General features: G+C 32.1%; 2 protein-coding genes across 2 annotated transcripts; one reads left to right on the top strand and one right to left on the bottom strand.

Moving 5' to 3' along the window:
- Nucleotides 1–926: 926 nt before the first annotated feature.
- On the bottom strand, nt 927–6,243 carry LOC132312374 (tetrahydroberberine oxidase-like). The gene is made up of 2 exons (XM_059810720.1): nt 6,094–6,243; nt 927–2,689 (listed from the first exon to the last, which is right to left on the bottom strand). Exons 1-2 carry the CDS (start codon nt 6,238–6,240, stop codon nt 1,217–1,219), a joined length of 1,620 nt encoding a protein of 539 aa, XP_059666703.1. The 5' UTR covers nt 6,241–6,243; the 3' UTR covers nt 927–1,216.
- A 4,111-nt stretch (nt 6,244–10,354) lies between these two features.
- On the top strand, nt 10,355–11,914 carry LOC132279893 (transcription factor bHLH52-like). The gene is made up of 2 exons (XM_059781953.1): nt 10,355–11,008; nt 11,678–11,914. Exons 1-2 carry the CDS (start codon nt 10,355–10,357, stop codon nt 11,912–11,914), a joined length of 891 nt encoding a protein of 296 aa, XP_059637936.1.
- The last annotated feature ends 946 nt before the right edge of the window (nt 11,915–12,860 follow it).

The raw sequence follows: 12,860 nt of genomic DNA on the forward strand, positions 1-12,860 counted from the left end.
TTAATATTAATATACTACTTGTTGCTTCCTCTACTAGATAATGCCACCACATCATTAGAGCAAACCCAAGCTTCACCACGGTATTACTCGAGCAAACATGGTGTGTGTGTGTGTGTGTATATATATATATATATATTTTTTTTTTTTTTTCTGCGCTAAAATTACCATTAGAAAAAAAAAATTGGGTGGGCTTCAAAGTAAAATTTTTTATTTTTTTTGGGTGGGCTTCCGCCCTATATATGTAAGAGTAATTTTGTCAAACACCACCTTAGCATTAGCAAATTGAAAAGCTAGTGGGGTACAGGGTCGTCCAAGCAGCTACATGTTCAAATTCAGTTGGTCCAGCTCAAGGCCTGTGTAGTTCAACTATTGTTGGTGGGCTTGTAGTTGAACGATGTTGAGTTGGGCCTTTCCTCAAATTCAACACTTAATCAGAGACCGTGCTGGTCACATCTTGGCCCACTCAAGAGGCCCTGCACTGCAGTTTCTAGGGTATAGAACTATAGATATTCTTGAACTTCAGTTTAATGTAGGTTATGCTTCAAAAGGATTAATAACTTTTTTATGGATTTTTTTAATCCTAACTTTTTTATGGATTAAACATATGAAGTTTGGTTTTCAATTTTTGTTTGATATCTGAAGATTGATTTCATCATTTTTTTAAATGACTTTAGGGGAGATACATGTACTTCCATGATTTGTGTGTGTTTGTATGTGGGAGAGAGAACTTCCAAAATTATATGCCTGCCAAATTCTAAATGCTGATGAAATAAGTGTCGAAACTTAAAAAACACAAAAGTGAAAATCAAGAAAACTTAAGTAAATGTGAATATTCTAACTTTTTTCTTTCTTTCTTTCTTTTCTCTCTCTCTCTCTATATATATATATATGACCGAGTTTGGGGGCACGGAATTGATCTTGAGAATAAAATCAGAAAAAAATTAATTTAAAATTTGAATTAAATTTTCTCCAATTTAAATTATAAGCATCAGTTTGATGCTCTCAATCGCAACATAATTTGAAACTTCATTTTAAACATGAGTACCATATAATAAAACTAAAAAAAAAAAAACAACTATGCAATATCCCTGAACCTTTTTTGATCCCTACATTACACACACACACACACACACAAAAGGAGGAAAAAAAAACACATTTAATTTTGTTACAAACTCTACATAGCTAGCCAATTTCTTTTGTGCCCAAGGACCTTTAATTAGTCCTCTTTCTTCTCCCTCCATGAAGTTAGAGGTGGAATGCTTTGTTCATGCCTGAAGAAGTTCCCAGGATCAACTTTGGTCTTCACATGTACCAATCTATGGAAGTTATTCTTGAAATACTTAACACCCCAAATGCTTGCTTGTTCATAGCTTGTGTTCCCATTGTTGTTCACTCCTATGTCAAGATCCCTATAGTTGACATATGCTGCTCTTGGACCCTTTGAAACATAAGGAGTCATGTACCTATACAACCTTCTCATCCAACCTATATGCCTCTCAGCTGCTTCTGCCCCTTCTTCAACCCAATACACTATGTTCTGAATCTTGTATATATTCCCAGCTCTATGAGGAAACGGAATTGCAGACTCGGCAATTTCACTCATCCTTCCTCCATAAGGGGTCATGATCTGAGCAAACTGAGCTTCTTTCTCGTGGAACCTTTTCCATATCCCTTTTAGCCCGGTTTCGGAAATTGGCTCCTTCACATAGTCTGATTTTGCTTTGAAGGAAGCTCTAACCAGAGGTGTCCTGTCCAACAAAACATCAATGGACTCTCCAATTGGATAATCTGCAAAATAGAGGACAGACTCAATCCAACTCATCTCAGTGCAGTCTTGTTCAACCAAGCCCAACTCAGGGAAGCTTTGTTGCATCAATGGAATGAGCTCATCAATTCCACCAAGGTACAATGAATTGAATGTGGCTTGTGTGGTTTTGTTCTCAGGTTGACTAAAATTCACTCTGCTTATAATGACTCTGATGAATAGGTTCTCATCAAGCTTGTGTGCAATGTGTTGCCATCTATGGACAAGCTTGATTGCATTTTGCTCTACGGTCTTGTGGATTGTGAAAACTGTCACATTTGATGGAATAGGAACTAACTTTATTTTCCATTCTAGGATGATTCCAAAACTAGCACCCCCACCTCCTCTAATGGCCCAAAAAAGGTCTTCTCCCATTGATTTTCTGTCTAGAATTCTTCCATTCATGTCCATGAATCGAGCATCAATGACATTGTCAGCAGAAAGGCCGTGTTTTCGCATCAATGTGCCGTACCCTCCCCCACTGAAGTGTCCACCAACACCTACTGTAGGGCAAAGGCCTGCAGGAAAGGCAAGAGTTCTACTTTTCTCAGCAATTCTATAGCTGAGTTCACCAATAGTCGCACCGGATTGTACCCACGCCGTGCTAGTTTCAACATCAATGGTGACTGATCGGAGGTTTGCTAGATCAAGAATGATGAATGGGATTTCAGAAACATAGGAGAGGCCTTCGTAGTCATGTCCTCCGCTGCGAACTCTGATTTGAATGCCGTGTTGCTTGGAACATGATATGGCTGCTTGAATGTGAGACTCATCTAATGGTGTGACAATGACTAGAGGTTTTGGGGTGGAGGTTGTGTTGAATCTTTGGTTTTGTATTGAGAAGTGCAAGATGGATGAATATGAAGAGTTGTTTGGTGCGTAAATGTAATACCCCGATAATTTTAAAAGATTTATTAATTAGGATTAATTATTTTATTTTATTTTTCAATGATTTATTTTATTTTATTGAGTGCTAGATTAATTATCTTATTTTAATTAAGTTATATTTCGTAATTATGTATGATGATTGATTGTTTGTGTGGTTGATTATTGATTGAATTATTGGTGTGTTGATTTTATTGGTATTATATGACTTAGTTGTAAATTCTTGTTTGTTTATGAGCTTCATGTAATTAGTTATTTTAATTTCTGTATTTAATTAATTATCTTATTTATTTAAATTAATTGGATTGGGCTTAAGGAAAGTTGGACCAAAAGATGTGGTCTTGGGCTTGTATGAAACCTTATTGGGTTAATTAATGAAGGTCCGTGGTTATTTAATTATTTAAATGATCACTTTTGTATCAATTATATATATATATATATATATATATATATATAATTATATATAAATATAATTAATTAATAATTGTTATGGAAAGATATATATATAGATATATATTTATTGATATTTATAAGTATATATGATTTAATTAACTAATGAGTTAATTATGGAAGGAATATATATTTATATATATATATGTTTATAGATATAAATTATTTAAAGATTATTATTTTAATTCATAATACTAGTTGGAATAGGATTTGGAATTTAAGGTGTATAAAAATACACATAAGGCTTTAGGGTTAAAGGTTTTACACGTTAGAAAAATAAAACAGACAGAGAGAGAGGAAGAAGAAGGGCTGACAAGGAGGAGGTCGGATCTGAAAAGGAGGACGTCGGAATTGGAAGAGATAATTAAAGCTTAAAGCGTCGGCTTCGTTTCGAAACCTTCAGGCGAGTTTTCTCTAACTTTCCTCTTAGAACTCATAAGGATTTCACCTTGAGTATCAAGGCTTTAATTAAATTTATTTGTTTAAAAATTATGGTTAGATCGGAATAATTAAAAAGTATAAACTATTATATTTGATTTTTAGATTATTGGATTTTAATTGATATATATAGGTGTTATGTATATTTTAAAATCAATCTATAGGTGGATTTGTGACCCAAGAGAGTTAATTATGGTTTCTTTATTTTCTAGAATTGTTCTGTAATTTTCTGAAATTTTTCTGATATTTTTAGGAATTTATTAGGATTTATTTTCCTATTATTTGTTAGGAAAATAATATATATATATATATATATACTAGGTAACTGGCGCATGTGGAGCGGCGGCACAATAAAGAATTGATCCAGTGCGGCGCGGTGTAGGATAATAGGGTGTATACGCCAATTAGGGCCATTTGATTAATTAAACTTATGTGAATTGATATGGTGCATCGCGGCGCATAAAACTTTGGTGCGCATGTGTATCTGGACCATAGAAGTGGTCTGGTCAACTATGGGATTATTTGGTGTATTGCAGACCATGAGAAGATGGTGCACTCGCTGATCTGGACCTTAGATCTATTATAGTTAATAGAAAATAATCTAGTGTGAGCGTGTTCATTTGCGCACTCATTTATGACCATTGGATGCGGCATAAAGGAAGTGATGGATTCAGTGGGGTGAGCTCACGGTAGCTGAAAGAGCTTAGCCAATACCAGCACACAAGGAGGCTTGAATCCAGCGCGTGCAAGTGCATAGTAAGCACGTGGGCGCGCGTGGGAAACTATGTTGGCCTAATTCGACACTAGAAATTAAAACGGTCATAACTTAGTCATTTTAAATCGAAATTGGGTCATTCTTGAGCTCAAATTCAAGGATTTTTCGTCTTCTTTCCAATGGTACCAATTTCATTATCAGATTCCCATCCTACTAGGAGATATTTATGTTTTAGTGAGAAAGTGTCGGAAAACTATTTAAACCAATATGGAGTATTTAAAGGAAACTATTTCTGACATATTTAGTTACACTAATTTGTGTAAATATAATAAATTAATAATTTGTTATGGAAGGAAGTGTGTGTGTGTATATATATATATATATATGTATGTATGTATGTATATTGATTTTAAATAATCAATGATTATTAAAGAAGGTGTTAAACACATATATATACATTAAATAACATATGTGTAGGTATATATATATATAAATCATTTAAGATGATTAATATTATCATTCTTATTTGGCATATCTTAATAGGCTGGTTGTTAAATTAATGATATGCGTATAATATGCATGTGATGGCTATGTATGATTTAGCGTATTGTTAATTTTAAAGTTAATTCATGGTTAAAGTGTGGGCATGGATGAATTGTCAAATGATTAAATATATTACCTAAATATTTGTATGAATAGAATACATATATGGAAAGCATGGATGAATTGCTAATTAAATGTATGAATAAATATACCTGTGGAGGCATGGTTGAATTGCCAATGTATAAATATACATACACGGAGGCATGGTTGAATTGCCAATGTATAAATAAATATACTTATGGAGGCATGGTTGAATTGCCAATATATAAATAAAAATATTTACAATGGCATGGTTGATTTGCCAAAGCATAATTACGTTGTTATGTGTTAGATGATTAAAATATCATCTATGGTTGTTGTATGTATGGATTGGATTAGGGTTAGATATTCTTAAATGAGAATAGTTTAGTACTTACTGGTTAGTGTATTATTTTACATTAATAAAATAATATTGGGGAAGACGTGGATGATTTGTCAAAATTTGGATTTTGGATATGTGATTTAAACAATTTAAATCATTATCGGGTTGGGATTAAATAGAGTATTTCTTTTATTATAATTTGTTGTTTAAATGATTAGACAACTGACTAGGATGGGATTAAGGTCAAAGGAGTTTTTATAAAATGAAATGGTAGATTGGTCTAGGTATGAATATTATTTTAATAATTATTTAATAGGTATGGAAATTTAATAAACCTATTAATGGATGTGATTAGTATAGTATATATAATTATATATAGACATGTATATCGTGCTTTATTAAAGTTAAAACTTTATTAGGTTTGGTTTTGATCAGAGATGATCTGCTTATTGGTTTTCAGAGGCCTGGTAGAGTGAACTTGCTCGTAGGGTTTAACCCACGATTTATTTTTCAGGTTATTAGAGGTTCCAGTCTCGAGGTTGAGGATCCGCAGCTGGGAGACTGTCATTCGTCTATTCATCTTGTGTACTTTTAAATAGTATTGGATTATTGGATAATGTTTTAAGGGGTCCTTGAGTTATGGGATTTCCGAATTGTAATTGTTGGAGAATCATTAAGTAATATTTATTTATTAGTTTTCTTCAGCGGTTTATTTATTCTTTATTATTCATCTTTGTATTCTGTGCTTGTTAAATACTTAAATTGTTTTGATATCCCTTGATTTTGTGCGCGGACTTGATCAATCCGTGTTCCAAAATTAGGGGTATCACAGTAAATGACTTTGGAGATTGATGATGTGGAGTTTTGAGATTGCAGGGAAAGACATTGGAGAAAATCTTCATGAGTATGTGCTAAAACTGTCGATGAAATTGAGAAGATAAAAACAAGAAGCAGAGAAAGCAATTTAGTAGTTGGAGACCTCATTTGTTGATATAATGGTAGTTGGATATAATGGTCTGCTATTTATTGTATTTTTGTAAAAGATCGTTTGAAGACCAAGAGAATGTGAACATGGGTTTAAAACCCTTTGTGTTTTATCTGCCATAATGTCATAATTCAAGCATCTAGATTCATGCACATCCACATGAAATGAGGACAAAGAAAATTTCAAAGAAACACAATTCAACACTTCGCTTCTTGTATTTTCATAAGAAGTGGAATATATATCGTTATCAACCGATAGTTGTACATTCTATGTAGACTAGTATTATTGAAGAATGAAGTCTAAAAATTGATAGCAGTTTTGAAAAGTCGATGATGAGAGGTCCAAAGAATAATCCAACAATCATACCAGAAATTTGAGGACACTCCGAAGAGATTTCAAACTCCCTGCCAAACGGTCATATGTACGTGCATATGTATATGAGTAATGATATATAGTTAGATAGTCAGATATCTAATTAAATTTATGTAAGTAAGAAATGATGTCATCATATATAATAAAATCAGCTCTACTCACGTTAAACAATCCGATACATCAGACTTTTGAATTTCGAATCATAATGAACTGATTCCGCCATTTGCTGAGAATGATTGAAAATGTACTCAAAAGGAATCAAGATACCAACCGGAGCTTCCATGGAATCCTAGAATTTTGCCATTTATGAATGGAAATTTGAAATATTGTCTGTTCTAAATTGTCCATATGTTGTTATATTGCTTTCAAATGTGAGAGGTTGAACAGAGTGAAGTGCAGAATCTGAACAATAGTAGCCCCAGATTGAAACGAGTCATAGTCAAGTGCAGCCTATAACAGTTATTGATACACCATAAAATACTGTCAAAATCATATGAATTTGTTTGAAATTTTTCTATCAAAATTAGGAATAATATTAAACTATACAACTTCTATATCTAATAAAGATAGATAAACTAAAGCAACACTTCAATACTCTTATTTTTCTTTTCCTTTTCATTTGATAAAATATTGTAAGAATCACAAATTAATTATAAAATATTTTGTGGTTCAAATTCATTTCTACAATTGGAGCTTGCATGGAAGCTAACCTTTGGCCCACCATTTGAAAAACTCGCACCAGTTTTGCATGCGCGGAGATCAACTCGATCTGTTAGATTATATTCTTCTAGTCCACTTTTGAATACTTATTACGCTGCAGCACAATCAGCATGATTACAACACACGAAGATTCAAGACTTGTTTGTTTGGTGTTTTATTTTTATATTTTTATTGTTGTCCTATGTTATAGCAGTGAATATTGAATATGTTTAGTAAAAATTATTTTATTTCTTATTATATAAAAACAGTATGTAAATAGTGACTAAAGTTGAAATATCGTGTTTTTATACGTTTCATTCCATATTTTCCTTTCAAACAAAAAAAACTTCAAAAGATTGCCTTATTTGATATTCATAGCTTTATAATAGGGAACTTCATCCTTAGTGAATATATATATTTATATATAATAATAATAATAATATTTAAAATTTCAGTGTGATCATGGCGAAATCTCAAAGGGCGGCCTCATTTGATATTATATAACGGGAGGAAAAATATTTACCCTTCAAATAAACAGTGAATTTATTGGATGAATTAGGCATACAAGTCATTGGTGACCTAATAATAACGATATTTGGAATGAAGAACTAGATATAATTGTTTGATTAAATATATTTACTTTATTATTAATGCTTGAGATAAGGAAGTGAAGTATTTCCATTTTTTAAAAAATTTTACACGCATTGATCAATTAAAAATAACAGAATTACCAATTCTGCCTAAATTTTTAACTTAAATACTAAGTGAAATAATAAATTTGTAGTTTAGTGATAATTTTTAATCTTTTAAGATAAAAAAATTGAAGATTAGAGAGTTCAAATCTTCGGGAAAAAAAAAAGTAAGAATTTTTTGTTAAGTTAAATAATAATTCAAAATAAATGAATAATCTAAATTAAATTTAATAAAAACTCTCATAAGTTGACAAAATAATAATAGTAGTGTGTAATTATGGTTAACTTATAACACGTAATATTATATCTTTATTTACACTTATAACACGTAATATTACCTTTAAGCAAAATAAATCAAATATAATGTTTTTTTAATATGCCATAAACTAGGTGTGACCGTATGAGGTTTTACAGGTTTGGAAAATAAAAAAGATTACGTTTTGTATACTTTGACGAATTTACTAACAAAATAAAAAGATTAAGTTTTAGTATTTAAAAAAGATAAATAAATGTGTAATAGTGTAGCACCCAATAGTATTTTAGTTGTAACCTCTATCCAATAAATTAGGATTTTAGGTTGTTAGTTGCTACCAATAAGCTAGGTAACAGTTACTTTATCGAGAAAAATCTGAAAAGCGCGTGGCCAGCATTGTCTTGACACGTGACAATCAGTTAGATTATTGTGCCAAACTTATCGTTCCAGTCGTTAATAAATAAATAAAAATGATTTTTTTAAAAAATTTCCGGCAAATAAAATGAATGACACTGCTTTTTCCTGATTAAAAAACCCAAATACAGAGTACAAAACTAAATAAAACAATGTCGATTATTCTTCGTGTATTTTTGGGCCAATAAATGGAACAAGAAAATCTCTGGGTTGGTCCAAGTCCAAACTGTTTTTGGGAGTGGTATTCCAATGAGACATCTTGTTGACTCTAGCCCAAGCGCTCTTGGGTCTTGGCCATACCATCAAATCACTTAGTCGTATCGGACCTTGGGTTTCACTTATTAAACAATACTGGTTGTAATGTTGGACTTTTTGGGCCTAGAAATTTTTTTTTTAATTTTTTAATTATTGTTATTATTATTATTATTTTTGGGCCTAGATTAAATACAACATTTATTTCTTCTCTACTGTCCATTTTCTCATTTTGCATTTTTTTTTTCCTTCATATTTTTCTCTTTTGCATTTATTTGAAAAGAAAAAAACCTAAGAAGATGGATTTGACTGCAAAATTAGTCATGTTGCATAAAATAACGCTATATTATTATTTGAGCGGATATGAGTCGGAATTTGTCAAATTCTACATCTTCTTTTTCCATTCATATTTGTTTTGAAAATTATAACCAAACATGGAAATAATTATAATGGAGGGTAAGGATGTTGGTGGAAATAATTTTTTCAAGTTCTTATTTTCATATTAAGAGAACATGAAACGACATGCAAAGAGAGCAGCAATATATGAGAAAATCTAAAAGGGCAATATTGTCTCTCTCGGGTCACTCGTGTAACTCCCAAATCATTGTTTTTTTTTTATATTTGGTTTTTTAATTTCACTAGTTAAGTAACGGCTGGGTTAATAATAATAGACTAGTAATTAGAAATAATGAGCCGCCAATAACCATACAAAAAGGCCCGTAACCTCCATGGGATTAAAACCCTAGAGAACACAAAAAGGATGCCACGTGTCCTCCTCATTATTAGGAGTTCAGTTACCCTTTCTGTACTTATCACCACCACCTCATTCATCTCCCACCCTCACTAACTTCCCCACGTTCTCTCTCTCTCTCTATCTCTCTCCTCTCTCTCATTGCAGTGTTAGTTTGTGTAGTTTGATAAGGTTAACTTCTATAGGTCCACTGTCATTCAACAAACAATACACAACAAATTAAGGACAATATCTTCTCTTCAGGTATCTCTCTCTCACTGTCTAATGGCTTTCTTTATTTTTATTCCATGTCTTTTCACTTCACTACACTAACAATGTCTATATTTATCATATATATATATATATATATACACACACACACACACTTTCATCTTTCTCATCTCATGCCTATTTATATATATATTGTCTATATATATATGCAGTACTTCTGTATTTTTATCACACCAACTACTCTTCTTACTTAGTAAATTCGCTAACAATACTCAAATTATTGGCACACGCTGTGTTTTGCTTAATTATGAGTTGTATGAAGCTTTGTAGCAACTTCTTCTGTTAGAAGAAAAGTTTTATCTTCAATTTCATATATCTTCAACTAGTAAAAGATTTCAATTCTCTGTTTGTGTATCGTATGTAGAATGATAGTCAATTTTTCTTCTTTTTTCTCAGTTTCTATTAATTTCATGGCTTTGAGCTATTGCTCCAACTGGGGACATCTGAATCCAGACATGAGTGTGTTTCCACAAGCACAACCAGAGCTGCCCATAGAACTACTTGGCTTCTATGACAGCCTTGAAGTGTCAGACACTTGTATTGATCCGTTCTTCGAGCACGACGATCAGTTTTTTTATTCAGATGAGACCCATCTCCTGCCGTACTTGTCTTCTCCAATGGACCATATCAACTCTCTCACTCCTGAACTCGTTCCGCTACAAGAATTCGAGCACTATCCGTACCCAAAACGCCAAAAGAGCTATGAAGACTGCTTTTATTCGGACTTCGTGAATGGTTTCTACAATGGGTGTGTTCCAAATCCGTGTTTGCTCTCACCGGAACTTTTTGTTCCGTTACCGGAGTTTCAGAGTCCTCCTCCGTTGGCTAATAATTGTGGGAGTAGTGTTGAGAGTGTGAGGAAACCGAATGGAGGGAGCTCGACCGCGCAGAGCGTCGCTGCGCGGCAGAGGAGGAGGAAGATAACAGAGAAGACTCAAGAGCTTGGGAAGCTTATTCCTGGTGGCCACAAGATGAACACTGCTGAAATGTTCCACGCTGCTTTCAATTATATCAAGTACTTGCAGGCACAAGTTGGAATTTTCGAATCCATGGCCTCATTTCAGGTAATTTTGTTTTTATTTAATGTGTTTTGGTTTTATTTATTCTTAATTTTCAGTAATTATTTCCATGTGTTCCATTCCAATAATCTTTTTAAAGTTACATGTTATTTAATCTAATGAAGCATTAAATTTAGTGTTATAAGATCGTGTTGCCGAAGTGGTTGGGTTGCTTCCCGTGTTTGAAAGCCTATTTTGAAGCTTAATACAATGTCATAGGATTGTGTTGTCCTAGTGATTGGGTTGCTCTCCTTATTTAAAAGCTCATCTTCAAGCTTGCAACTCTCCCCTTCCCTCTAACCACTTATTCCTACCATTTTTACCATCAAAAATGAAAAAGAGGACTTTATTTTATTGTATTAGCTAACTTCACATTTGATCAAAATTAATTTTCAGCTAATGAAAAGGAAAATTATATGAATTAGCTAAATTTTCTGAATCATTTTCTACAATTTTTCGATCCAAATTTATCTATCATTGTTAAGTTTAATGAAAAATTTGAGGTAAACAAAAAATTAAGTCAAGATATTTGTCAAAAGACTTGTGACAATGTACACCCACATATGTGTATATATATATATATATTCCTGTTCTTTATAGCAAGTTTGTAAAATGATATTTACGCGCAATTTTTAATCTACTAATATGAACAGCATTGGTGAATTCTTTGTGCAGACAAATGAGGAACCATTGGATACACAAGAACTTCAAAATCTTGTGGCATCACCATTAATCCAAGAGAAGTTGTACTCAGAGGAGAAGTGTTTGATTTCTAAACAATTCGTTGAAACCCTAGCACATGACCATGGACTCCAATCAAACCCTATGATCTCGAAGAACATCAATCAGCTCATCCAAACTGATGACGGATATGGAATAAAGAGTGAAGCAGACAATGGAGGAAAATTTTGATTTTTGTTGGTTTTTCACCCTTTCTATCATTTTGTTGTTGTTTTCCACTGTTGTTTATTAAATTTCTAATCTTTTTCTTGTAAATTTCTCTTTATCAAGAAATAGATTAGCTTTATTTCATTTATTTAAAGAATTTGGAATTTTTTTATCATTGTTTCAATTTGTGCCCAATTCTCAGACTTGCATTGCTACTTACATGTGAGAATTTCAGAATAAAGAATGCAATTATGCAAAAATTTGGCAATTGTAGATTTCATGGCTTGAAATATGGCGGGCAAAAGAAACAAATAGTAAGCAAGACTGCAATATTCTAGTTGTACAGTACTTGTCCTCGTCCTGTTTTCTTTATTGTCCATTTATTATTTTTTTAATTAGAAGATTTCTATTTTTTTTTTTTTTTTCACAAATCACAAAGATTCTTTTAATTTGAAAGTTAAGAATAAATGAAGAGTTCATACTCTTATCATGATAACTTCAGTTTTTATGTTGGTAATGATTTTTAGACCTATTTATATAATAGATGACTATCAAAAGAAAATTTTGTAAGGTATTGTTTTGATATTGATACGGGAAAAATGATAAATATATATCTATATATATATATACATATATATATTTTTTATCAATTAATAACATAATAGTTAAAATGTGTTACTACGAATTATAAAATATCTTAAAAGTATAATTATAAATACGTTTAAAAAGTATCCAAAATGTATTAATTTGTGATTATCTCAAAAGTATTGAAATTCGACACGTATATGGGTACCATTAGCTTCTTAGACTATAGGTCTAGTGCTACCCTAAGTCACAGGATTTGTTTAATTGGGTGACGAGTCAGAGTTCCGTACGCGTATTTGCGAATTGGGAGCGAAAACGGCATAAATTCGCGAACTCAGTTTTGAGAATTCGTGAACTCATTTTCAAAATTCGCGAATCCGTACAA

The sequence above is a fragment of the Cornus florida genome, unplaced genomic scaffold, assembly GCF_030987335.1.
Source record: "Cornus florida cultivar Cherokee Brave unplaced genomic scaffold, ASM3098733v1 CherokeeBrave_3.0.0_Hap2_Chr01, whole genome shotgun sequence".
In the NCBI taxonomy this organism is placed as follows: Eukaryota; Viridiplantae; Streptophyta; class Magnoliopsida; order Cornales; family Cornaceae; genus Cornus; species Cornus florida.